Source organism: Cupressus sempervirens, chromosome 5, assembly GCF_028749045.1.
Source record: "Cupressus sempervirens isolate cs-2001-9-10 chromosome 5, ASM2874904v1, whole genome shotgun sequence".
In the NCBI taxonomy this organism is placed as follows: Eukaryota; Viridiplantae; Streptophyta; class Pinopsida; order Cupressales; family Cupressaceae; genus Cupressus; species Cupressus sempervirens.
The window spans coordinates 642656099-642683438 of record NC_143122.1 but is presented as its reverse complement, the minus strand read 5'-3'; the positions used below and the strand labels follow the sequence as shown (position 1 = coordinate 642683438).

At 38.1% G+C, this 27340-nt stretch overlaps 1 protein-coding gene across 2 annotated transcripts in view; it reads left to right on the top strand.

Moving 5' to 3' along the window:
- Window positions 1-27340, top strand: part of LOC149557544 (2-oxoglutarate (2OG) and Fe(II)-dependent oxygenase superfamily protein) — a 116862-nt gene that overhangs the window by 13871 nt on the left and 75651 nt on the right. Inside the window, exons 2-4 of one of the 2 annotated variants that reach the window (XM_089832183.1) lie at window positions 4533-4648; window positions 14279-14358; window positions 15895-15979. In XM_089832183.1, the coding sequence (XP_089688309.1) occupies window positions 4533-4648; window positions 14279-14358; window positions 15895-15979 (281 nt within the window). The remainder of the gene's footprint in view (window positions 1-4532; window positions 4649-14278; window positions 14359-15894; window positions 15980-27340) is intronic. The other variant, XM_089832184.1, reaches the window with a different exon arrangement.

Below are 27340 nucleotides of genomic sequence, written 5' to 3'. Positions count from 1 at the left end.
GGAGATCCCATTTATAGAGGTTGTAGACAAGAAAAGGGGGGAAGAAGGGTTTAAAATCTACCCTCAAACTACACCAATCAAAACTCAAAATAGGATGAAGGCTAATGTTAGATCACAATCCAATATATCGGGGAGAAAATCAGTTGGCCAACTAAGGGAGCAACAAGCTTGTATGAATATTGTGGATGGTGCCCAAGTGACCATCCATGAGGTATGTTCCTTAAAGAAAAAATGAAAATCATATTGTGGGATATTCGTGGGCTCAATGGGCCTCACAAGCAAGCTGTTCTTAGGAACTTGGTTAGGGATCATAAGCCAGACATTGTCTTGACCCAAGAAACTAAAATGTTTGAGGAGAAAGTTGAGAAAATAAAAGTCTTCAAACATTGTGGTGTTCTTGGGGGAGCTCTGAGGGGGCCTATGGTGGTATTGTGATTTTTCAGAATCTCAATCTCATTAAGGGTGGACCTATCTGTTTGGAAAACTATTTGGCTTTTGTTAAATTTCAACACATCAAGGATAGTAGTACTTTATTGTCAAATATATATGCCCCAAATACGAGGAGTGGAAGGAATAAATTTTGGAAGAAGCTAGAGCTTATTAGGTCCAATGGCAGTTAGGAGTCTTGGCTCATTATGGGAGTCAACATGCTTTTAAGGGAGAATGAGAAATTTGGGATGACCCCTAGTCAGTTAGATGACAGAATGGACTTGATGAGTTTTATAAATAGTCAAGCCCTTCATGATTGTGGATCTTTAGGGAGAAAACTACACTTGTGCTAATAGGAGATAGGGGGTGGATCTCATATAGGTTCACCTTGATAGGGCTCTTATTTCTAATGACTTGTTTGACCATTATCAATGCTCTTTGGCTTCCTTACTCCAGATTGGCTTTGACCATTCCCCATCTCTTTTGTGGTGGACCCCATCTTGGGCAAAAGAAACTTTCTGTTCTGATTTGCAAAAATGTGGAATCCCCATCCTAACCTTGAAAGCTGCATTAAAGATTGGTGGAATATTTGTGTGGAGGGCTCAACCATTTTTAGGGTTGCTAAGAAACTTAGACATATTGATGATATGGTCAAAAGGTGGAATAAGGAGACATTTGGGGATATATTTGCTTCCAAAACTGCCATTCAGATGGAAGTCCAGGAGGTTCAGGATAAGATTCAGGTTGAAGGGTACAATAACATAACTATAGTAGCTGAGAATGATATTTTCGTAAAATACCATGATATTAACTCTAAAGAGAAGGAATTCTAGAAATAAAGGTACTTCTCTCCTTGGTTGTAGTTGGTGACAAATACTAGATTCTTTCATATGACTTCCATGAAGCATAAGGCTGCCAATAAGATATCTGGTCTTGTTGTCAATGGATCCTTGTCGGAGTTTAGGAAGACTTCAGGAAGGAAGCAAATTGTTTCTTTTCTTTTCTTCTCTTTGCTGAAGATAATTTTAATGTTGAAGCTCAAGATTTTCTCCTCAACTCTTTCCCAGCGACGATTGGAGAAGAGTAGAATAGGTTTCTCACAACTATTCCTTCCAATGATGAAGTGAAAGTTGCTGTCTTCTCTTTTAATGGTAATAAAGTGCCTAGACCTAACAATTTTTCCATGTTCTTCTTTCAACTCTTATGGCATATTGTAGAAAATAACATTGTTAGAGGTGTAAAAGAGTTTTTTAGTGCTATGAATATCTTGATGGAGCTTAATGCCACTTTTTTGGTTCTTATCCCTAAGATCTTGGGAGATGACTCTATGGATAACTTCCGACCAGTCAGTTTATGTAATTCGTTTATAAGATCATCTAGTGCTTATATCTAGAATTTTGGTGCTTCTCCCCAAGATATTCTCCCCTCAACAAAATAGTTGTCCTTGGATGGCAAATTTTTGACTTAAACATCTCTGTGCATGAAAATATTCAATCTTTGGAAGTTTCCTAACAAGGAGGTTTTTTTGATGAAAGTAGTGTTAATACATTCAAGGCCCAAGATTACTGTTGGAGGGGGAGGGTGAATCAGTAATCCACTAACTTCAAACTTTAATCACCACTACAAAACTGATTAATCGATACCAGATCTCACATCAGATCATTCATTTATCCATTCCATGTTCACTTGTGAAACTAACCATAAAACAACTCATATAAGCATCAACACAAATAACATGAATATTTTTATTGTAGAAAACCTTGGTCAGAGGGGAAAACCACAACAGGAATTGATACGCACAAGTATTTTACACTCTTTTGAAATGTGTCCTGTTAAAGGCTTGGCACTGTTGGGAGCTTACTATAATGTCACAAGTAGATTCCATGAAGCGTAATAGTTCAATGGTTTGTTGAATTAAACATTTTTGTGGCATCCTAGTGTGTCATGCTTACTGCTTACATCTGGAAAAATTGAACTCAAAACACTGCAGGAGATTACAATTTCACTAGAAAATTAACATTTTGACAAAATCATAGCATTATTACGAAGTTTTTTTTCTTCAGCTAAAGGGATGTTTTGTGTTGTGTGAAATTCCAGGGATATGCAATTCTTAAATTTCAACTAAAATGAGATTCCAATCGTGCAGAGACACCCTTCCTTCCACAAATCCAATATAACAAAGCCTAGTGAAGCTTGACCATTGGAGGGACTTATCCGGAGTGAAGTTCAATGACCATGGACAGATAGAATTCCAACTTTTTCAATAAACCATGCCCCCCATCAAACAATGATTGTTATCCTTTCTAATGCTGAACACAATCATAAAAAGGCCCCTAATTGTTACCTCTGCTCTTGAAGATCCAATCTTTTACATCCTTTAAAAAGGGTAAAATTTCAACAAAATACATTTTTATCTGAATACCTGCCAATTTTTTATTTTTTTAGACTACACGAATCGTGTATAGCACACCCTATAAACTGCAGTGTGCCGGGTTAACTAATGTGACCAGTGACACTGGCGCAACACATCCTCCACTACCACTTGGGCTTGGGAGAAGACTGGACCTCGTGACCTTGTGCTTCATAAAAAGAAGCTCTCATCAATTGAGCCAGGTCCCCAGACCATATGATTACCTGTCAGTTATTGGGCCAGAATCCAAGGTTTTTGTGAGATGGTGCTATTATTTCATAGGAATACAAAACCCTTGGTAGTCTTGAGGCTTGAGTGGCAGGTTGTTTGGTTTGTATGTTGTTAAGAGACTAACTTGCTTAAGGCATTCTAAGCAGCACCTTCTGATATTCTATCCTCTGCACTTTTTTCTGCCGTGGTCTCTGTCCACTTGCCACTTGTCATTTCATTTCTTGGAAATAAAAAATATTGAAGTTTTGAACAAATATATATTGTGAAGATCTATGTGCCTTAACTGTAAAAGTCTCAGATTATTTACCAAGAGCTTCTGTCCAATATAAGGTACCAAGACCATTGAAGATAGATTATGGCAAGTCAATAAATTCGATGATGTTGTGAAGCTCACATTGGCAGTAACAAATACAACATCCTTGGAAATCATTTTACCAAGCGCATCGATATTGTCTGCAAGAGGTGAATGTCTTTTGTGGCTGCCTTTTTATCAGGTTCTAGGTTATCTCTAGAACCAGAAAATCACAAGCATCAATATCATTATGACCTTTGAGATTTAGTCAGCTAGCCATAGTTAACTCTCTACGTTCAATCAGAGCATCAATTACTATGCCACCGGCAGCTGGATTTAAAGAAGAAATGCCACAATCACAAAAAAAAGTGCATTTAGAGTCAACATAACTAGGTAGACAAATTTGGGAACCAATATTATGAGTTTGATTTGCAGAGCTGTGGATGCAACACTCAAGGCCATTTTTCTTGTCATCTCTAAATGGGTGAGTACTCCCCAACCACTATGAGGGATAGTTGAATTGCTCCCAATCATATCTGCTTGCAGACTCTAGTTATCATTGTCACAATAAACATGCAATCATATGCAGAAAAGTGTGGTGGGTGATTAGAGAGAATTGTGTTATAAATGCATTAAAAGTTGATTTTTTTCTTAAAACAAGAGGCACTTTAACTACTATATTTAATTAATACAGTGACCTCAGGGGCAGGTTTTGGAGACATGACTAGCACGTTGCAATCCTTTTCCAGCCTGTATTTATGCTTGTTAATGATTTTGAAAGGAGTTGCTTCTCCTGTTTTTTATTTCCTAAATGTTATTTCCTTTATGATCTTCCTAAGCTTTTTGAGACTCGGGAATAAATATGTAGCCTATGTTCCCTTTTCCTATTTTGAGGATTTTTTCTTGTTCTAATTCTTATGACATAGTTTGAAAAATATATGTTCAATTGTCTAGTGATTGTTTTTTGTAGGTAAGTTAAAGATCATGGTAGTTAAATTGTTTGCTTCCCAATTTTCTCTCTTGGCAGACAAATACACTACTGCAAAACACATGACATGCCCTATTTTGCATTTCTCTTTCTTAGGTTTTTAGCTCCTTTGCAGTATTGCTATTTTTGAATGCTAGGTTTTATATGAAAACTCATTCCATAATATTTATCCATCCTATTAGATGTGGGACCCCTCTTGGAGAAGAGTGAAGATTTAGAAATGGCTAACGATCAAAGTGTCGCTGAAGTTGCAAGACAATTGGACAAAGCCTGCAGGGAAGTAGGATTTTTCTATGTGGTAAGTTTGACAAATGGATGAATTATTAGTGGTTGATTTTCTAACATATCTCATTAATAGGTATAATCTATTGTTAATAAATATGTATTACAAAGTCATAATGATAATAAATGGTTACATTGTCAAGTCATAATCATAATGAATGATCACATTGTCTTTGAGGACATTGTGTATTATGTACCATCCATCATAACTTTTTCGCACAGCATTTCATCACATCCCATTAGGTGAGAAAAAAAGCAAAAACATTCATTGATTTCCCCCTTAAGACTTAAGTGGCTGGAGAACTTAAATTGCCGAGCAATTCCTTTTGTAGCCTATCCTCATGATTCATATATAGGTGGTTACACATTTTGGACTACCAAATGCGTGAGTTTATTTGTCTCAAGCACAGAAGACTTTAAATGGCCAGTCTTGTAGTTGTGGTTTTATTGGACATGATCTGTACAATCAAGACCAATTTGATAAGGGAACATGGACCAAATACCCATTAGGACAAGACTAAGTCAAAGGTGTTTACATGGAAGCACCTACAGTCAGCCCTAAAGAGTAGCAAAGACACTTCCAGACAACTAAATACTCAATTGTAAATGAGTCTTCATCTGCTACAAAGACTTTGGCTAAATCTTATCTTCCTACTAAGTCCAAGTGTATAGAGTCTATGTCAAAGAAGCTAGTGATAATCAATACAATGGAATGCAATGAGTATGCGAGCCTTTCAAGGAAGTGAGAGAACTCTACCAAAGAAAAAGGCTTAAACAAGACTTAAGATGAGGACTGATGCATTCTTGTGCCAAAAAGCACTGTAGCTAGAAACACATTTGTGCCAACCACATAGGTAGCTTGAGAGGAATATCTCTCCTCAAGTGACAACCCTCTTCATTTCTAACTTTGTATTTGATGCCTATGTAGTTGGAAATTTAGTGCTGGAGTTGGTTTGTAAAATTTAGTGTCTACTCAAGTTTGTTAGCCCCAAGTATTTGTCTTATGCTAGAGATAATCAGTAACATCTTCAGGTTTGTTCACCAACAAAGTTTCATCTTAAGTCAACCAGTTACATCTTCAGGTCTATTAAAAAACCACTCATAAGGCACTCACATAAATGTTTTAGTTTTCCTCATAGAGTCAACCAAAGAAAAGGTTGGTGAGAGAATTATCTCTCTCGAGTAGTCACTTTCACCCCAATTTAATTAAGATAGGAAGAATCACAGCCAGACCACATGCAAGGTGATCCCATAGATATTTTAGAATAGGCAGTCAATGGTGAACCCAATGATGATTATGAGGACCTATATGGGAGGAGCAATGAGGAGGACACCAAAGATCGAAAGGATAGTTAAACCTAGTGAACTTGGGAAGATGTTTAAGGACATGTAATATGCTCATAACTCCTTCAATTTGACAACACAACTCCTCTAATAGGCCAATTCTTATCCTGACAAGCTAGTTCCATCTGGTCATGCCTTTAAAGAAGAGGACAAGGATAGAGATAAAATTTGTTTAAAGAGATACTGTAATATTCCCTTCTATCGTGATCTTGGAAAATAAATATTTTATAAGGTAAAAAAGCAGTTAATTTAATTATTCAATATTATCTTTCAAAAGTAAATCAAAAGGGTGATATTATTTAATTAACTTAATAAAGTGATTTTAATGTTGAGTAAAGCCATCTCCATTGCTTGTGGAGCAATTCACACAAACAACATCAATTCAAATATTATATTTTAATAATAAATAAAAGACACTTTTTCAAGGCAAAGAGATTGTAATTAAAGTGAAGATTCATCCTTATGATCAAAAAAAGGATTATTGAGTTATTCTGACTAGGTTTATTTTTTGCATTGTATATTTTCCACATTTTGTGTTCAACAAATAGAGAATAGTGAAACATATGAAGTTTATGTGTCTCTGGCTAATTGGACTTCCTACCTAAGAAGTTAAATTCCTTTTGGCTAGCATAGAATTGCATATAAAAAGTATCTTTTGTAGAGCTCATGAGTAATTGATGATATTTTTGATGAAAAATTGTCTCGTAGAGTTTTACGTAATAATCTTCATAATAGTTGATCAAGTTGACTCTATTGCCCGAATAAGAAAAGGCACTGGCCTTTTAAATCACAAAAGTTAAATTATTTGGATTTACAGTTGAAGTTAGAAATCTACATATTTCCTTCATGCAAGCATCAAATTAATTATTGATAAACCTTACACAAACATTCAATCAATTCAAACATGCATTCAACTTTATTTTGATAGAATTTGAGGACCTTGCGTACTGGAAGAACTCGTAAAGTTTAAATTCGATCTATAAAAGCTTTGAACCAAGGGATTCGCTTAGGTGTAGCAGAGCCTAAAGTGCAAGGGATTTGAAGTCATTCCCATTCGTTGGCCATAACTGATTGGGTAATCCTATTAGAGAATTGGCAAAACTCTTGGATTTCCAATCTATGGTTTTGGGAACCAACACGACCTTTATGTTATCTATGCCAGGCTCAAGGAATCCAACCATAGCTACAACAATCACATTAATAGACCTCAAATAAGGGCAGAGTTAAATTAGATACAAGTGAATGATAACTGATCTTAGAATATATTAACCTTTAACTTGCAAGCATTCAAATCTTTAGAGGAACCTATTTATTCGCTCCATATGATTTTGTGACTCCATACTGAGCAGACTTTGATAAGAATGGAGAGTGCTTTAGAATTCTATTGAATACCAAAGACTACACCAATTGATACCCTATGATTTCGTGACTCCATACTGAGTAGACTTTGATAAGAATGGAGAGTGCTTTAGAATTCTATTGAATACTAAAGACTACACCAATTGATACCATACAAAGTCTGGCAGATTTCCATTGGATGTGATCAATATAATGGAGAGCTAAAGTAATGATCCATTGCTTATTTGCTAGGTATCTCTTTTTTGTTGTGTGAAGAGACAAGAAGAGAATTTTATTAATGTCCAATGAGAGATGACAAAGAGGGTCTATGGGACTGAAAACATACAACCAAGGGGCAAGAAACAATGGGAACAGGGTGCTCAGGGAAGGAATAACCAAGTGAAAATAGAAGCAGGATAAAGTAGCAAGCTAAAAAATCCTCGGAGCCAAGATGTAGTATAGGACCAAAGGATAAGGTCTGAGGTGAGAGGAGACCTCAGATTGTCTCTGTTAATCACTAGAAGTGGAGGGCTACTGCTGGGTGTAATGTTTGTGAGGTCTCATAGATTTGATATGATCCAAGGAAGAAGGACCCAATGACCACTTGGTTCCCCTAGCCAGAGTGAAATGTGAAGGAGGTGATGAGCTAGTTTGGACCTAGCCTCGACAGGAATTGAAACTATTAAGTGTGATCTCGGAGTTGCGTGGCCTTGTGAAGATAGATCGTCAGACACTAATGGTCAATATATCAAAAAAAAGAAGATTTAGTCCGACAACCCTTGAACATGCAGTAAAACCTCTTTTTGATTTGATAATATGTTGGCAATAAAAAATGGAGTGTTTCTATTTCCACCTTGCCCATGTCACAAAGTTGACGAGTCTAATCCTCCCTATCAATTTGGTGGTTAGTCTGGATGCTGAGCCAATGAAAGCTAACCCTGAAAGAACCTAGGGGGATGCAAAGGGCATGTGTCCAATGCCACATAAGGTACAAAGGATGCACAATGACCCCATCCTAAATATCCCTAGAGTGCTTTTCATAGAAGGTCATCTTCGAACAAAATTCTCTCCTAGAGTTGATCCAAGTCGTAATAATGTATAATCTACAAATGTCCATCCTGACATGCTTGTATAACTCCTGCAGGGAAGCAAGGAGATTAGTAAGGGCATCTAAAGAGGAACTAAAAGAGGGGAGGTTGTCAATATCAATACCCATCGAACCCAAAAGAGTCAAGGCCCAAGCATACAAACAACGTGCTTGACTAGTGGAGATGACCCCCGCAATCACTTCCAGGGAGTGATAGGCTAGGTAAGAAATGTATGGGGACCCTCGGTTGAATCTATATACCCTCGAAGATGGTGGAGAAACCAGACCAAATCGAAGATAGCCTCAAGTTCGAGGGGATGTGCCTCGAACTTAATCGGGATGGTGTTGGTAGGCATGGACTAATGACACTTGATGGTACACTAGAGAAGGAGGGTCTACACTCAATCCACCAAAGCCTAGTTAGACTCCAGAAGGGAGTGTCCCCAAACCAGAAAACCATATAACATGGTCGACCTGATTAGGGAGTCTAAAAGAGACATCTTGGATGTGGCCTCTTGAAAGTGATGCCAAAACACTATCTCTCCAATGGGGTGAGGGCTTATTGACCCGACGTTGCATAATAGGTCTCAAGATGAAGGGGGATCTAGAAAACTTAACCCCCATATATGTGTATGAATAGGTTATCTCAATCTCTTCACCTTAGAACAAGAAGTGTTGATGGGAGGTCTTCGAGCAATTGAAGACCATCACCTGGATCTTGCCTAGGTTCACCACCAACTGCCATGAGTCACAGAAGGAAGCTAGGTTGTCAAGAAGATGTTAAAGGCCCTATGAGGAAGAGGCCTCAAGAGTAAAATGAAAATCAGGACCTAATGCAGGTTGCAACCATTACTAGGGAGTAAGAAGTTTGGAAAGAAAGCCTTGAGCTCATCGATGTAGATGCCAAATAAGGTAGGCAAAAGAACACAACCTTGCTTCATCGCAATAGTGCTCTAGATAGGGCTTGAGAAATTCTACAGATTCTTGAATTTACCCACCACTTTGATACAGCCTCATGATAGCAATTAGAAGAATCTACGAGATCCTGATGTTTCTCAGTCTCTGGAGAAGGGAAGCTCACGGGATAGAGTCGAGTGCTTTTTGAAAATCCACAAAGCAACCGTATACTTTCACTGAACCTCCTTAATAGTAGCTTGTTAGGTCAAGATGTGATCCATAGAATGAAAGTCTGTTTAGAAACGAACCTACCGCCTTGCATGACAATGATGTTGGTCCGGTTCCCCAAACAAAATGGTATGTAGCATGGTGGTGTAGAGTTTGTCAAAGGTGTGCCCGACCATGATGGTCATGTGATTATTGGGATCTAAAGCTGACAGGACCTTGAGAGTCGAATGAATGACATGCTGTGACAAGGAGGGAAATTGATACCTATTAAGGAGCACAAAACTGTGATACCCAATTTGAAGAGTTTTGCTTGGAACCCTTCATGTCCACTATCCTCGTCCGCTCTCCTGATGCTATTTATAGATCTAACAACCTCACAAATGTTGGAGAAGGTAAAATGGTGACAACAGGGAGGGGAGGCAAGGTGAAGGGGGGTTGGCTTGCGATATCATAGAGAGTGGAGATGTGCGAAACCATCACTTTTTGATCCAAGGTGGAAGGGGGGCTAGTGGGGGAAAAGGGTGCCCCAAAAGAGCTTGGGTGACTTTAGGAGTGAATTGCAAAGGGATGTACATTGCATTGTGAAGAATAATTGCTTCTTATGGCAAAGGAAGCAGCGATAGGAGTGCTTCATCTGAATGAAAGAGGGCTGGGTGGAAAAGGTAGAATGAGCCAAGCAGTGGAAGGACTTGTAGTCCTTATCAAACCATAGGTTTATAGTATAGGAGTCCCTCCATTCAAGACTATGGGAAAGAGAGGTGGAGCCGTGGGGGAAGGAGAGGAGGGCCGACTCCTGATCGCAATAGCAAAGTTTTCAAACATGATGGAAGCACACTTGGTGTTAGCGAAGGGGTCTTGGGGGAGGAGCTGTCTAAGCTCATGGGCAAAAATCTCCCATTCTCTGTAAGAGCCCTGCTGGTTCACACTATAACAATGCTGAAGAATGTGTTTTTTTGTTTCTTTGAATGCTTTGCAATTTTCTTGGTATTTGCAACATATATGTTTTTTTCTATTTTTTCAAAAGATATAATTGCTCAACAAATAACAGAAAATGAAATTATTAAAATTGTCATCATGAAACCATGAATTACAATATTAGAGTTTGCAATTATTACAACAATAACTCTAGAAATGATTAACGAGCACAAGAACTTGTGATTGTTCGTGAGGAAATTAATTGCAGTAGTATAGAGAATTCCCACACCTAATACAAATAATTTGCAGTCCTTGTATTGATTGCAGCGACTAGTCAAAGTTGGTGTTGGAATTATGGCAGCCAATTTTCTCTAGAACCCCATGCCAGACCAAGGATACTTCAGCACGTTGCTAGCAGATGCAACATTAGTCTCAGCGAGCCCCCAAACCCAGCTTTGTGACTGGAAATGCTGCTCCTTACGATCCATTTTGTCTACATTAAATCTGGCCACCCAAGGTAGATATGTAATAGGAGACCATAAATGCCTATTTGCAGCTATCAACCACCTTGAAAGCAACAGTAAATTCAAACAGACTTGAAGGTTAAACAATTGCATCCAAACCAAGATTGACTTGCAGCAGATGATAATGTACCAAATTGGTATACTTCAGCACTGATTTGCCATACGAATAATGCAGATATGATCTTCAGTAATCAGAACACAATTCACCATATATTCCAATGTCTCAAAGTGCAACAGGAGATGAGGAATCAGCCCTCACAAGAAACCAATGTTAAAACCCTTAGCAGGTCACAAATGAATAAAAAACAAAGTGTCAAGGGAAAATGGTTCAATTTTCTCATGGAGACCATTTTTATAACAAAATTGAGACTTGGCTTCTCAATTATACTAAATCACCCAATGCCTTCTTCCTCACAATTCTCACTTAAGAACCTTGAAGTACACACCACCAATTTCTAACAATTTAATGACAAGTTATTCCTTAAGATAGTCTTAATAAATAATTTATAATATGAAACTCCATTAATTAATCCAGGCCATCATTGAAGAAGCCAAATCGCCAGGTGCCTCCACTACACTGTTAAAAATAGTAACCACGCAAAATTGACTTACTATAAATAGCAAGTTGCACAATAGAGACCCTCAAATCTAACTGTCAGCTCATGAGGGTTACGTTGATGAACTGACATCGCCAAGCTATAGGAACTTTCTATAATGGGGACATTACAGTCCTCCCTCCCTACGATTGCTTGTCCCCAAGCAATTGCAGTTTGGGGTGTTGAAGTATATCCTCAGGCTCCCAAGTGACATCCTCATCTGGGAGATCCTGTCACTTAACCAAAAACTCTTTGATGATCCACCGACACAAATGCCTCTCCCTGGTATCTTGTATAGCCTCAGGGATCAACTCTAAGCTCCCCTCATCATGTAGTTGGGGGTAAAGTAGACGATGGGACAACATGTCTGCCTAATGCCTTCTTGAGCCACAATATATGAAACACATTATGAACTCTGCTGTCCATTAAAAATCGAACTTATAAGCTACCTCACCCATGCATCTCACCACTTGGAAGGGACCATAGTAATGGGGTTCGATCTTCACAGCTCCACTCTTCTTGATGGATGATTGCCTGTAAGGTTGTAGCATCAAATAGACCATATTGCCCGATTGAAAAGAACAAGCAGTCCTCCTTTGATCAACATACTTCTGCCGATTCTATGCTTTCTAAATATTGTCCCTTAGTGTCCTCATGATATCCTGACCATCCTATAGCAAATCACCTACACTGGGTATCTTGTTGTCACTAAATAAAAAATCCATTAAGCTTGGGGGATACCTGTACAAGGCTCGAAATGGGGGCATCTAAATAGACACGTGGTAAGTAGAATTAACTAGTACTCACATAGGTATATCAACTTCACTCAAGCCCATTGTTGTGTCAATATATAATTCTGTAGATAGCCCTTCACCCATTTATTAATAATCTCAGTTTGACTGTTAGTTTGAGGGTGGTAACTGGTACTTGGAGTCAACTTTGTCCCACATAATTTGAACAACTCCTACCAAAAGAGGCTCATGAAACAACTCTCATAACTCAATACTCCGGATTAATTCGTCCAGTCTGAACACCTTCTGTAAAAAATACTTTGCTATCTTTATAGCTGAAAAAGTGGTGGTGATGGGAAAGAAGTGAGCATATTTAGGGAGACGATCCACCACCACATAAACTCAATCTCTTTGTTGGGCTTTTGGCGAGCCCACAATGAAGTCCATGGATAAACATTACCTTTTCCACTTAGGAACGGTAAGTGGCTGCAACAAGCCTGCTAGATAAGTATGCTCCTAGTTGTTCTGCTGACAAACAAAGCATTTTCTAACATATTGCTGCACATCTGACTTTAGGCCCTTCCATGTGAACCTCTCCTAAATTTGTCTATAGGCCTTGAAGAACCCAAGATGTCTAGCCAACAGAGAATCATGAAATGCCCGTGGTATAATTTTTCTGACACTTGATCCTGGAATCAAATAAATCCTCCCCTTGTAAATGATCAACTCATTTGCAAGGTTATAACTAGCATCTTGTATGCTACCATCAACAATGGCAACTGCCCACTGATCTTTGGCATACTCTGCAATAATCTAGTGTCTCCAATCCTCATCTTTCTGTAATCACACACAAGTGGGGTCTCCTTGAGAGGGTGCTAGCTACTACATTTTGAGTACCCTTAATGTAGGAGATATCAAAATCATAAGACTGTAATTTGCTGATCCATTTCTGTTGCCTATCATTAAGATCCCACTGTCCAAGGAAATGCTTAGGCTATTGTGATCCGTTTTGATGTTTCTAGATAATTTTTTTATTGATGTCAATTATTTGGGTGTTGATGCTACAGGAGTCGGTTATGCATAACAGGGATATAACACAGTTTTATCCCTGGCATCCAGGTGGACTGTGATGCTTGTATTTGCTCCAAGATTTCTTAGGGACAAGAAATCCTAGGGAGGGTAAACTATAATGTCTCCATTTTTGAGTTGTAGTAGAGTTGATGGATTCAATCTATCATTGGGTCCTTGTAGGCTAATAGTGATGTTTAGAAGACCATTTTGTGGATTTATTAGACTCTCTAGCGACCAATGGTCAGTTTTGGTTCTATTTCGAGGGACTTACTATTTATAATAAGTGAATAGATGGTTTTGATGAGCTCCTATGAGTTAGAGGAGTCGAGTGATGCTCTTAGTTTTTATTTTTGGCTTCTGATTTGGGCTCCAAGAATCTTGGAGGGAGTGTCTAGTTTTTAGTAAGTCACCCGTCAAGTTCATCCATCATCTTTTCTCATCATGATCACTTGTGTGTTATCAAATTTTGATTCCGATACTTCATCATTTTTGCAAGACAGGTGCATTATAATTATTATTTAACTAAATTTGCTGAGGTTTCTATTTTTGCTATTATTGTCTATCGGCTACCTTAGTGTCATAGCTTGTTGGAAAATAGGTTGAAAAGTTTTAAATCTTGGGCACAGGATACAATGACCTTGTGTATTAGAATATCATAATATGTATTACATCCCAAAATTTGCCCTAATTTTTAATTTGATCATAATTGTTGGTAATGGATTATTTCTTTTCATGGTCATATGAAATGCGTTAGTTATTTATATATGTTGTACTAACCATTTATGAAGTGGCTGGTAAACTATAACTATTATTAGATGATTAGTAGTTTGATTTGATTTTATGATCAATATATTTTGTTTTGAATTACTATGGAATTAATATTTTGGTGAGAATGTTTTACATGGGTGATTGTAGGAGAAGACTGAAGAGAGGGGAAGCATTGCTAAACAGGATTATCAGAATGGGATGTTCATTTGGTTCGGTCATCAGGATTGGTAGGTATGACCTAAGACTTCCTTGGAAAGGATACAGAGACTTGTCCACAGGTTACATTATGGGACCCGCATGAGCTATTAAGGAAACAATATAAGAAAACATAAAATAATCTAAATTAAAATATAATACATACCTTCAGAGATTGTTTATTAATTTTTATCATATCATTATAATAAACACTTGCATATGAACACATAAATATAAAAATGAAATGACACCAATAAATTATAATAATATAATCTAATGATGACATCTCATCAATATACTTATGTGAATGTATATAAGAACGTATTATAATAATAAAATAAAAATTATAACTCTTCAACTCCTTATTTCTTTTTCCTCTATATTTCTCTTTTTTCCCAAACTAAATTAATGTTTTGAATTCGAATGGTCATCTTGGAAACCAATAGAAGCCGAGGAGTCTTGGCTAGTCTTTAAGAGAGCCGTGAATCGGCCAAGCAACATCATTCTCTCCTTGAGTGATACATTTTCCTTTTAGCTGTGATAATCATTCTGAGCCGTGATACACATTTCCAATTTAGCCATTTCAATCCATTTGCTTTGTTAGTATTACATCGATCTTTCCTTATTCCACCATCATTGAAATACTTAAGCCAAGAGTCCAAGCTAGCGGGTGAAAAGAATTGCCCTACAGGAGTTTCGGCCAAGGATGGGAGGAGCCACATCTCGACAGACTTCAGACCAATCTTAGGTCGTGATTTTATGCATTGTATTTCATATAATTCCTTTCTTCCATGAATATAAGACCGATTGCAGCCAACTTTTTACAACGCTAGAAATATGAATAGTAAAACATATGTATTCGAATTTCTTTCCTTTCTGGAGTAAAGGTCCAACTTCAACCAAACATAAATTGCTAGGACTGTGGATGATACATTTCATGCATTCGAATATCATAAGTCACCCTTCTTTAAGTAGCAGACCAAATGCAGCCAAACATACTTAGTTTTGATACAAATACCTTGCTGATGGACTCTTACATTTTATTGAGTCATTGAGATCTTTTAGAAATTGAATTGTAGTTGTAATGAGTATTTGAATCAATATCAATAAACATGCTGTTATAATTTCCGAAACAAGGAACATAATACTCATGGATTCTAAACACTAAGCAATTCACCGGCAAAGAAACTATGAAATGGTGAAGAGGTGTAAATGCTCACAATCTTACAAACACCGAGGAATTCACTGGCAAAGAAGCCATAGAATGGTGAAGAGGTGTAAATAATAACAGAATGCTTATAATCTTTTAGGCACCTAGGATTCATCCAACAAAGAAGCCATGAATGGTGAAGAGGTGAAGTTTACCTAAAAGAATCAAGAATGAAATCAGAGACGAATAACTATGTAATGAAAACACTTAATAGCTCATGCATGTCCCGGTAATGGAATCTGTTGTCAAGTCGAGTGGTGGTGATTGGGGTCTATGCACCCATCTGAAATTATTGGCCAAGGTAGTTTATAGGCATATGTGCCAATCTTAAGATCACTTCTTTGTTCGTTGATGTCAGTTATATATGTATAACTGATTGGGCACTCAAAGCATCCGATAGCTCGGATGGCTGGATTGAAGAACATCCTAAGCTTGATCTTGAGGTAGGGAGGGCCGTTCTAATAAGTTAGGATGTGTGGGGATAAGTATGGTCCGAGGTTGGGAGGTTAAGCTTATGTCAATGCTTCTCCTCTCACCAATGCCAAAGCTTGTACAACTAGATAAAGAATCTTCCATTATTATTGTATTTTTTTTTACACTTTTTAATCTTTTAGTAGGAATAATTAGATAGTCTTATAATTCAAATAGAGTAAACATTGCCATTGAATAAAAGCATGTTTTAATTTCGATTAAGTATGAATTCAGTGAGGAAAGATAGTCATTGCTTTATATTTCAGCTGAACATGTTTTTTCTGATAGGAATGGTTAAATTATTTTCAATGTAATTATTTATTTTCTGTTCTCGTCACATCAGCTGAACATGAAATATAGTTAGATTAGTAACAATTACTTTAATCATTGTTATAATTTGTTAATGTAAAAGGAAGTCTTTGTCATGTGAAATGGAATCAATTATTTATACAGTTAGAAGTTATTAGATCTTTTGATGTCTTTAAATTGATTATGAAAATTCGTTTGTTACAATATGGTTGAAAAGTTCATTTTTGGGGCAAAAGGGAATAAATAAATTGTATTATTTAAATATGTGATAAGTATAAGGAAAAGGAGCTTTTAAGTGAAAGGTTTCTTGAAGAAGTCATCTTTATTTATTATAAAAGTAATGCTTTGTGAGTAAGGAATTCATTTTGTTGCTTATGCTATTTGATAACTTTGTATTTGGAGAAGAGATTGAAACAAGGGTTTCAATGTTGGAGAATTGTGAATTCTTCACCATTTTGAGCACTTCGACTCTGTGAAACACCGGGTGCATTGTCTTTTTTCTACTAAATATATGATCCGCGTTCTTTATTGAGGACTATTGTGGTGCTGATGTATACTAAATGATCAGAACTGTTGCAGATTGAATAGGAGAAAGGACAGGTTTCTCCATCAATGAAGGAAAAGGAGGTGCGAGTGTGGGGGGGGGGGGGGGGGGCTCTAAGGGGGGAGCGAGGATTGACATATATGCTCTTTGGCTTCATATAGGATATTACCCCTTTGTTCCACATGATCCTAGAATTGCTATTAGCATGATTTCTCTTTGTCTGGCCCTGAGCTTGTGTCCCTTCCAGTATCACCCTGCTCCTACATAATATTGTCCTAGGTAAGAACTAGGTCACTTCATGCAATATGTACTAATTAAAAAGGATTTGCAAAAATACTAATAATCAACTTGGCAGGGGCAATGCCCTACTAGATGTCAAAGACTCAAGTTTGCATATGAGTTTTAGGCGCAATTGTTTAATGCAAACACTTTGAAATGCTTTGGTATGTCCATGAGCCCCACTGACAAGGATATCTATCTATCTATCTATATGACATTAGCTAAGTTGGCCTCTATGTAGAATTGGCCCAAGGAGAACCAACATAAATGAACAGGTCAGCCTCAAAAGTGATTTTATTGAAATTAATAATAATTGTCTCTTGTAGTTTCAACTTAGTATTTATTTAATAAAAACTAACAAATTATTAAGCCTTGACAGTCCGTCCATCCCTAGTTGCTTGTTCTCAAGCGGTTCCAAGTTCGGATGTTAAAAAGTTTCAATCCACTCCCATTTTACATCTTTAAGGGGAAGTCCTTTCTATTTCTTTAGATACTCAAGAATGACCTAAGTTTCTTAAGCTTTCTTTCTCACACCCAACACTATGTTTGGTTCTAGAACCAATTTGCCTTCTTGCTTTAAGGGGGTAGCTCTTGTAGAGTGACTTTCTGTCCAAGAGCTTTCTTAAGGAAGAAAATATCGAAAGTGTTGTGATTCTGTTGTTAGTTCGGAGTTTCAACTCATAGGCTACCTCACCAATCTTCCTTATCATCTTGTAGGGTCTATAGAAATGTAGCTTCAGCCCCTCAGAGAAAATTTATCTGACAGAAGATTGCCTATAGGGTTACAACTGAACACCATGTCATCAACTTGAAAAGCTATTAGTTCTATGTTTATAAGCTATCAGCATATAGCTTTTGCTGATTCAGGGCCCACTGCAAATTTTCTTGAAGAGATTCTAGGATATCCATACTTTATTGCACCATATCCTTTGCTCTTGCCACTCTAGTATCAGTGAGAATCAAATCTAGAAATGATCTCATAACCATAAAGTACTTCAGAAGGATTAATACTGAATGACATATGGCGAGTTGTGTTGTAGCAATATTCTTCTAAATGCAACTGCTCAGTTCAAGTTGTCTGTTGCGCTGTAACATAGTTCCTTAGGCAGCACTGCATCCATATCTTCACTTTCTTTGTTTGGCTGTCAATTTGATGATGATAACTAGTGTCTGGTGTAAAATTTCTACCTATTAATTAGAAGAGCTTGTTGAAACAAGTTAAGGAACCAGCTGTCCCTATCACTTACAATATTATTTGGAAAACCCTGTAGTTCGAAAATTTCTGTAAAAAGTAGATTTTCCATTTGTGGAGCTTTAAATTCTGAAGATTTATTGAGCTTATCCAGAACTACATATGTACAATCCTTACCTTGGACTTTTTGCAGCCCCCATGGGTATGCGTCTGAATAGGTAGGGGCTGTAGCAAATCACTTTGGAAGACATGCTCTTCCTTGTTTTATTGGCATGCTATGCATTCTCTCACATGTTGCAGCGTATCATTTTTGAACCCTTCACATGAAAACCATTCTTTCACTTGTTTGTATGTTGTGTCGAAACCTAGATGGCTAGCAAGTGGCTTGTCTAACATGCCTTCAAAATCCTTTCCATCTTAGATTCAAATGTGAGGCATACTTGGTATTTACAAAGAATGAGATCATTGACCTCCTTAAATCAATCATCTTGTAACTTTATTTGCAATATGTCATTTGTCATTGGATTGTTCACTTAACCAGCTACTATAGATGCCTTCTAATTAGAAGATATGTCAGTTAGAATAATGGTAAGGCTTACTAGATAGTTCATCAGCCACCACATTGTCTTTGATTACGGTAAAAGTAGGTTTTGAAAGGACATGAAACAATTTACAAAGACCAAACTACGACAAAGTGTCATTAGAGAAAACTATCCACGGCATTGTTATTCCTTTTTATATATTTGATATCAAAATTACAGGCTTGAATCTTACCTGTTTTTACTGCCTATTATTCAAATCTCCTTGGTTAAGGAAGAATATCGAACTAATATGGTCTCTTTTGGCTACAAACTTTTCACAGACCAAGTACTGTCAAAATTTGACCAAAGCATGCGTAACAGCCAACATTTCTTTGTCATAAATAATGAAATTTTGTTCGGGCTCCTTGAATTTTCTACTCTCATATGCTATGGGATGTTTATTTTTGCATCAAGACAAACCAAATGCCTTCTATTAACATTATCAGATTTCCACAATCCATTTGTAAAGCGAGTTCTTTTCTGGATTTGATTGTGTTTTTTTTTCTTAACATCAATGTTTCAGATCAATGATGGATCATGTAGTGTGATCCGAAATGTTGATGTTAAAAAACACACACACAATCAAATCCAGAAAAGAAATTGCTTTACAAATGTCTTCTCCTAAAATATCACATTCTAGAAAAAAATGAAATGAAGAATTTGGAATTGCTTTTCCTCAAGCTTATCAAAAGCTTGATGAGATGTTGGATCCCAGGAAAATGCTTCCTTCTTAGTCAAACATTTCAAAGGAGCTGCAAGTTGTGAAAACACTTCCATAAATCTCCTATAATAGCTGCAAAGATGCACAAATACTTTTAGATGTGTCAAACACCTTGGCCTAGGCCAATTTTGGAATCTTTGATCTCCTCATCCGCACTAACACCTTGGGCACCAATCTTGCATCCCCAATATAATATTTTGGTTCAATCCCTCCATAAATCTCCTATAATAGCTGCACGGATGCACAAATCCTCTTAGATGTGTCAAACTTCCTTGGCCTAGGCCAATGCTGGATTGCCTTGATCTCCTCATCCACACTAACACCTTGGGCACTTATCTTGCATCCCCAATATGATATTTTGGTTCAAGCCAAACTCACATTTGGAGACTTTAGCATAAAAGGAATGCTACTCAAGTATGCCAAGCACCTTATCTAAATGCTTCAAATGATCATTCGTCACTATAATGTCATAAAAAAAAAACCAATACAAATTTCCTCAAATGAAGGATGAATACCTGATTCATGTATAGTTGGAAAGTGGTGAGAGCATTGGTTAACGAAAATGGCATGACCAAGAGCTCAGTATGCCCATAATGACATCTAAAAGCTCTTTTGCACACATCATTATCTCTCATCTTGATTTGATGGTTTCCTGAATGCAAGTCAATCTAAAAAAATTTCTTGGTTGCATGAAGCTCATATGTATGTATGAAATAGCAATTCTTGATTGTCCTTCTGTGAACTTCCCTATAGTCTATATACATTCGCATAGGTCCATCCTTCTTTTTGACCTAAACTACGGAGGATGCAAATGCACTAGAGTTAGGCCCTATATGTTCCATATCCAATAGATCCTTGATTGCCTTGTCATTCTCTTCCTTGGATACCCTCACATGGTGATATGGAGCAATAATGACTAGTTTTGCCTCCTCAAGTTAAATTATTTGATGAAACCCTCTTTCAGGTGGTAGTTGAGGAGGAATATTTTTGAAAACTTTGCTATACTTGTTCAAAATAGACCGAATTTTCATATTGTAAAATCTATCCTTTCAAGGATGCATGTCCATATTGAAACATTCATCCGCCCATGCTGTTTGATCTTTATGAAAGACTCACTCCATCCTCTTAGCTGAAACTGTCACGGGTTCACCAATAGGCAAACCATGTAGGATGACCCTCTTTTTCCTTGTTGGAATGATAACTACATCAAGCAGTAACTTTGTTCATACTTGTCAATTGAATCCAAACAATTACACTCCTAAAATCAATTTTGTATCTCCCATGCTGATAATGTAGAAATCAACTTTCATTTTATACTTACCCACAGTCAACTCCATATTTGAATCTTCTCATTGAAGGGAGAATTGTCCCACTTGCAATTGTAAAATTGCAACCTTCAAAGTCTTTGGTTTTCAACCTCAGCCTAGACACTAGCCCTTCATTGATGCAACTGTGAGTAACTGCGTCATTAGCTAGAATTGTTACATTTTGTCTACACAAGACTCCTCAAACAAAAAACATTATACCTTGGTGCCCCTGATAGTGCTGTGAGTTTGCCTCCTAAATGTTATCCTTGGTACTCATGCTTGATCTCCTCTACCTTCGTTTCTAGATCATTCATCATTTTCAGTATCTTCTCTGAAAACCAGCTATATATAATGTATTTTCCCTTTACCCAAACACCTATGCCTTGGTTGCAAAGGTTACCAACATGGAAAACATAGCTTTTTCCCAAGTAGCTCATTCTTGAACACCTCTGTTTGACTTAATTTGGAAATTGATGCTGTGGAAAGTCGTAAATCCTTCGAAAAAGTTTCTAGGTGCTTTCTTGGAGTAGATTCTATCCTTAGTTGTTGAATCCTCCAATTTAAGAGATCTCTTGATGGATTCTTGTGATGTATTTGGGTCAAATCATGTCACTAAAGCTAATAAGTTCAACCAAGCTTTTTACATATAAAACTGCGACTCTCCTTTTTGTTACATTTAGAATCGTCACTGCCAATCTTCGAAATTCTTCCACAGTCTTCCACCTTTCTTCAGCTGTGCTAATTCCTAGAAATGGATTTTTCTTCTTATCTTTGGTTGAAATCTTTCGAAGAGGTTATTGGATCACAACCCTGAGTTACCATGCCATGATATCACCATGATATCACCATTCATGAGATGTCCCTTCAAGATGCAAGCTGGTGAATTTGATAGCCTCTAATGGAAATAATGTTTGTCATTGATGGCAAATATGAAGTTTGTTTTTACCATGCAAATGCCAATGAATTATCATCACTGATTTCGAATTTGGAAGAAATAATGAATGCCACAATGCTGGAATAAATGGTAAATGGTATATGTGGGAATCCTATGATAGTAGAGATCAGAGAACACACGTTGTTGGTATGTGGACTATATATACTATAGGAGCTGCAAAGACATGAATCCTGTTGAGGCACATTAAAAACAAAGAGAAGACTTCATCAGAAGCATCATGGTGATTAGAATCAAGCGGCAGAGCTGAAGACAACAAATCAAAGAACTATAGAAGAAAATTACTATGAAGCGATCAATTATAATATTTAATGATTTCGGACAGCAATCAAGTATAAAAGAAAGTCTATAACAAATATATTACTCAGCAACCACAGTTTGAGGGAAGTATTAATATTTTAGAAGCAGTTCAATGAAACTGATTAATTAAGGAACAAATCCAGATACATATTGCAGCATTTGTGTAACGAAACATAGTGTTTGAATATAATATGAAAGGCAGTGGTCAAAGAAAAAGACTATCTAATCATTCAATTATGCAGCAAATAAGAACTGCTTGATAAAGGTTATTTAAGGCAAATGCTAACTTGTCTTATTCAAAGAAAACAAGAAATCATGATAGCGATCAAAGGCGGAAAGATTTGATTCATATATAATATAAGATAGAAGCAGTGATACTGGACACTGTGTACATGCAACAGCATGAAGACTAGGATGATGATTCAGCAGTCAAAACAGCATATAATACAGCAATCACATAACAATGGTCAAATGTTATAATCAAATAACTCTTGTACAAGTATGACAGTAATGAATATTCAGTGTTCAGTTAATTGAAAGATGCGATTTATATAACTAATAGCATGCGTGAACAGGGCAGAAGCAAATAAATTATTGATTTCCGGCAACAACAGTATTAGTTTAGAAGTTGCTTGATGAAAAACAAATGTAGCACCGATGGACACATCCATGCCATTCAAATGTGAATGATTAAATAAGAAAGCCCCACTAGTGATTTCAATATGAAAGCCTGATTAGTGGAAATTTCATTCACTATTTTACTAAGTGAATACACAGGGAAGTCTGAAGCATAAAATAAATATTAGAGGAATTCCAAATATATTGAAAGTAGTATTACTTATTGAAGTACGTGACTGTATAGTACCCATTTGTGCCAGCATCAGAGTTTGAGGGATTAGCCTATTATTGTGATTCTCCTATGCTAATTATTGTGGATAGAGGGTCTTTTGAGGCAAGGCTGGGCTATGTGAGGGTCTTGTCTTATTCACAATTCAATATGTTCCAATTTGGTCTTTGTTTGACTTAGATTGGACTTCGTTTGGGCTTAGTTTCATGAACATGCTATTTATGGCAAGTCTAGTGATGATTGAGAGGGACCCTATCTATTTTAGGAAAGCATTTGATGACATGGAGAAATAATAGGTGTGACTCATGTTTTAGGCAACATTTAAATGATAAGTATTCTAGGAGTTATTTTAATGGTCAAATTGTTATTAAATTATTAAATGAGAGCATTGATGATGGCTCTTTAATGAAAAGTGTGAGGAAGAAGCTAAGTTGGACTATAAAAGAAACTTCATGGAGAAAAAGAATTCATTCTGTTTGCTATTGCTATCATTATTTGTGAAGTTGTTGAAAGTTTTCAACAACAGTTTCTTGAGGACTGATTCCTCTTCTGATTTGCACTTTGAACCATTAAAAAACATGGTAAATTGTGCTTTGATTATCTGGTAAATTATTCTGATTATTATGATCACAAACTTGGTGCTATTGTATGCGAAGATTAGTTCTACTTTTGCAGCGAATTATTCTATTGAATTGGGTATTTGAAATTCTCAGCCTTCAAGACTGTGGTGACTGTGATTTGAGGGTGAGTTTGGCTGCAAATTGGTGTTGATAATCATCTGATTTTTACATCAGCTGGATGACATATCTACTAGGCATTTAATACTGCGACAGGGCGCCAAAAAGCCTAATTGGTTTGCTGTTATTTGGACACCAAGAGGGGCATTTTTGTATCTCCTTCCCACGCCATTGGACATGAGTATTTCCTACTTTCATTTGAGTACCACAATTGCTGTGGATTTCTTCCTAGTAGTCATGATTGGTTGAGCGTGGAGTGGGCATTGAGTTTCCAAACTGCTGCAAGAAAACTGGCGCTTTATCTATCAGGTTTCTTATTTATAATTGCCATGTATTTGAGAGCTGTAGTAAAAATTTGAGGATACCATAATTGCAAATCATTGGCTTTGCTTGAAATTTCAGTTTGTAATCAATTGCATTAAAGTCTAATATCACCGGAGTCACAAGAAGTTGAATGCCAAGAGTTGTTTCATTGATATTTGTCGTCGGTAGAAATTGTGTATCGGCCGACGGGTCCCTTCGGGAAGGAAATTGTGTATCAGCCGACGGGTCCCTTTGGGAAGGAAATTGTGTATCAGCCGACGGGTCCCTTCGGGAAGGAAATTGTGTATCGGCCGACGGGTCCCTTCGGAAAGGAAATTGTGTATCAGCCGACGGGTCCTTTCGGGAAAGTTCTTGTTATGTAGCCGACGGGTAAAATAGCTTGTAGCGGGTATAATGTACTTGGCCGACCGATACCTTCGGGAAGGTTCGTCGGAAAGTATTTATAACCCCTTCGGGAAGCATTGTATTGATCATTATCATAGGAGAAAAGCATGATGTACTATTGTTATATGCGAATAATAATAAGAGTTCTGCTGTTGCTGTTCAGTGTTCGTGTCGATTTCCTGTGTGCATTGCTTAATTAATCCATACGGTAAACATTTGGCGCTGTTGCCCGATGGATCTGGCACACAGGCAGGCGGATATGAATTAAATGCCGAATCAGTTGAACAAAGATAAGAGTAAGCTGAAGGAAAAAGATGACATACGCGTTGCACAGGAAAATTTAATTTTGGCTCAGCAGATAGAGCGTCGAAGGAGGTTTCAGAAGATTTCCGACGGAAACAAGAGCGCGGAAGGATTGTTGAAGGAGACTCGACAACGGCTTGATTTGGTGGAAGAAGCGAGGGAGGAGTTTCTGAATCTGCATACACCACGGGAAGAGAATCCTGACGGAAGGAGATCAACTCGCACGACTCGGAGTGCCGAAGGAGCACGAGCGTGGAGTGACCTCTTCGTCCGAGATATACTTTCGGAACGGACAGCTACGGTTGACGAATCCTCTTCTTCACCAAACAGCGCGGTTGTTGAAAACAACGCGGAAGCAGAAAACAGCGCGGGTGTGCAGAACAACACGGGTGTCTAGAACAGTGCGGGTGTGCAGAACAGTGCGGGTATACAAAACAGTGCGGGAGCTCAGAACAGTGTGGGTGCTCAAAACAGCGCGGGAGTGCAAAACAACGCAGGTACACAACAAAACCCTCGACATACAGTGATAATGGAAGGTCTGAAGGAAAAATTGCCTAAATTTGATGGTGATGAGGCAGCTGATCCCATTCGACATTGTAAAACATGTGAAATGATCTGGAGGGCGAATGGCATAACAGATACAAACGAATGGATCTGACAATTTCCCGCAACCCTACGGGGTGTTGCCATTGATTGGTTTACTGATGCCGATCCACAGAAATTAAATAGTTGGGATAACATTAAGGAGTTCATCGCAGAATTTCAACTTTTGCGTGATGATAATGAAATTGTCGCAGAGATATTCAATACCAAGCAAAAGAAGAATGAAACAGTACGGGTCTTTGCCAGGAGGTTGAAGGACTTAATCAGTAAAATGGAGAATAAACCGGTAGATGGGCTCCGGAAAAGATGGTTCATTGAAGGCCTTCACCCGAAGCTGTGGAAGAAGATGAAGATCGTACCACCATCCACATACAATGAAGCGTACAATCGGGCAATGAACCTCGAAAGTGATCAGAAGACAAAGAAGAAGAAGAAGACCAGCTCGTCCGATTCAGATGACGATGCATCCTCAGGAGATGATAGCAGCGATGACGAAGGAAGCAACAAGAAGGTTCGTGCCCTCCAGAAGGACATGATAAGGATGATGAAGGAATTCAAAAACATGAACAAGGAAACTAAGGGCAATGACCTATGGTGCACGGAATGTAAGAAAGGCCATATGAAGGGATCCTGCCCGAAAGAGCAATTTTGCGAAATCTGTCAGATCTTCGGACACTCAGTAAAAGAATGCCCTTTCAATTTAAAAACAAGGACACCACAACAAGTGTTCCTGTCACAGGAGGTATCCCCGTCAGGAGGGAACGGGAACACCAGTACGGAAGGTGCCACATCAGGTGGATACAGAAACAACCAGCGCGGACCAAACAACAACAACAATAACAACAATGGTGGAAACAACAATAATGGAGGAAGGAGTCAATTTCAGTACGATGCGAATGGTCGGCCAATTGTTCAATGCCGCGCATGCAATCTGTGGGGTCACTTCGCCCGAGAGTGCACAATGACGAACACACCGAAGTTGCTATGCCGTTGGTGTGGACCTGGAGATCATGAAGATGCTAGGTGTCCAAAGTCGGGAGTAAACTTGATCACCGTCAGGACGAACGAAGAAGAGGTTTTGGCCATCACACGGAAGCAAGCGAAAGTGTACCTCGACCCGGCGGAAGAAAAGCAGAGACTGGAAGAAGCACGAGTAGAGATCCAGAAAGCAACACAGGCAGAAACGACACACCTGAAGGACACGCCGAGTACTTCCGTACGGAATTGCGCAGAACAGAACATTGTTCGGCAAATTTTGCAAGCCGAGATACTTGTCAAGATAAGTGATCTGTTGCTCACTATGCCTCAGCTCCGATTGGCACTCACAAACATTGTTCCCGCTGCTCAACTACTAGGAGAACATGGAAGGAAGCAGGAAAGTGGAGCAAGTACAGTGGACAAAAAGGAGAAGGAAAGTGGCGCAAGTGCAGAAGATCCGATGTTGTTAGCCCTCTCATCCGGACGCCATCCAACAGTCGTCGAAATGGGAATTCTCGGGATTGTATTGACGAAAACAATTGTGGATGGAGGGTCTGGTGTCAATGTGTTGCCTGAAGACACTTGGAAAAAGTTGGGACAGCCGACATTATGGCCACCTACCTTCCAGCTGCTAACGGCCGATCAACATGGAATCAAGCCATTGGGAGTCCTGACAGCACAACCAGTGATGATTGGAACACAGCTATTCTTGTTGGACTTTGTCGTAATCCCACTGAAGCGGAGAGGATATGATGCCATTCTGGGCCGGGGGTGGCTAATAGAAGCCAAGGCAAAGCACGATTGGAAGAAAAATACTTTATCACTTGAAAGAAAAGGCCGGAAGTATGTCATCGATCTACACACTCAGATGGTTGGAGAAGAAGCTCTATCGTCGGATTTCGAAGGAGAAGATGATGAGAGGAGGCAGAATATGGAACCCGATCAGGAGGGAGTCCTACGATTGGAAGGAGA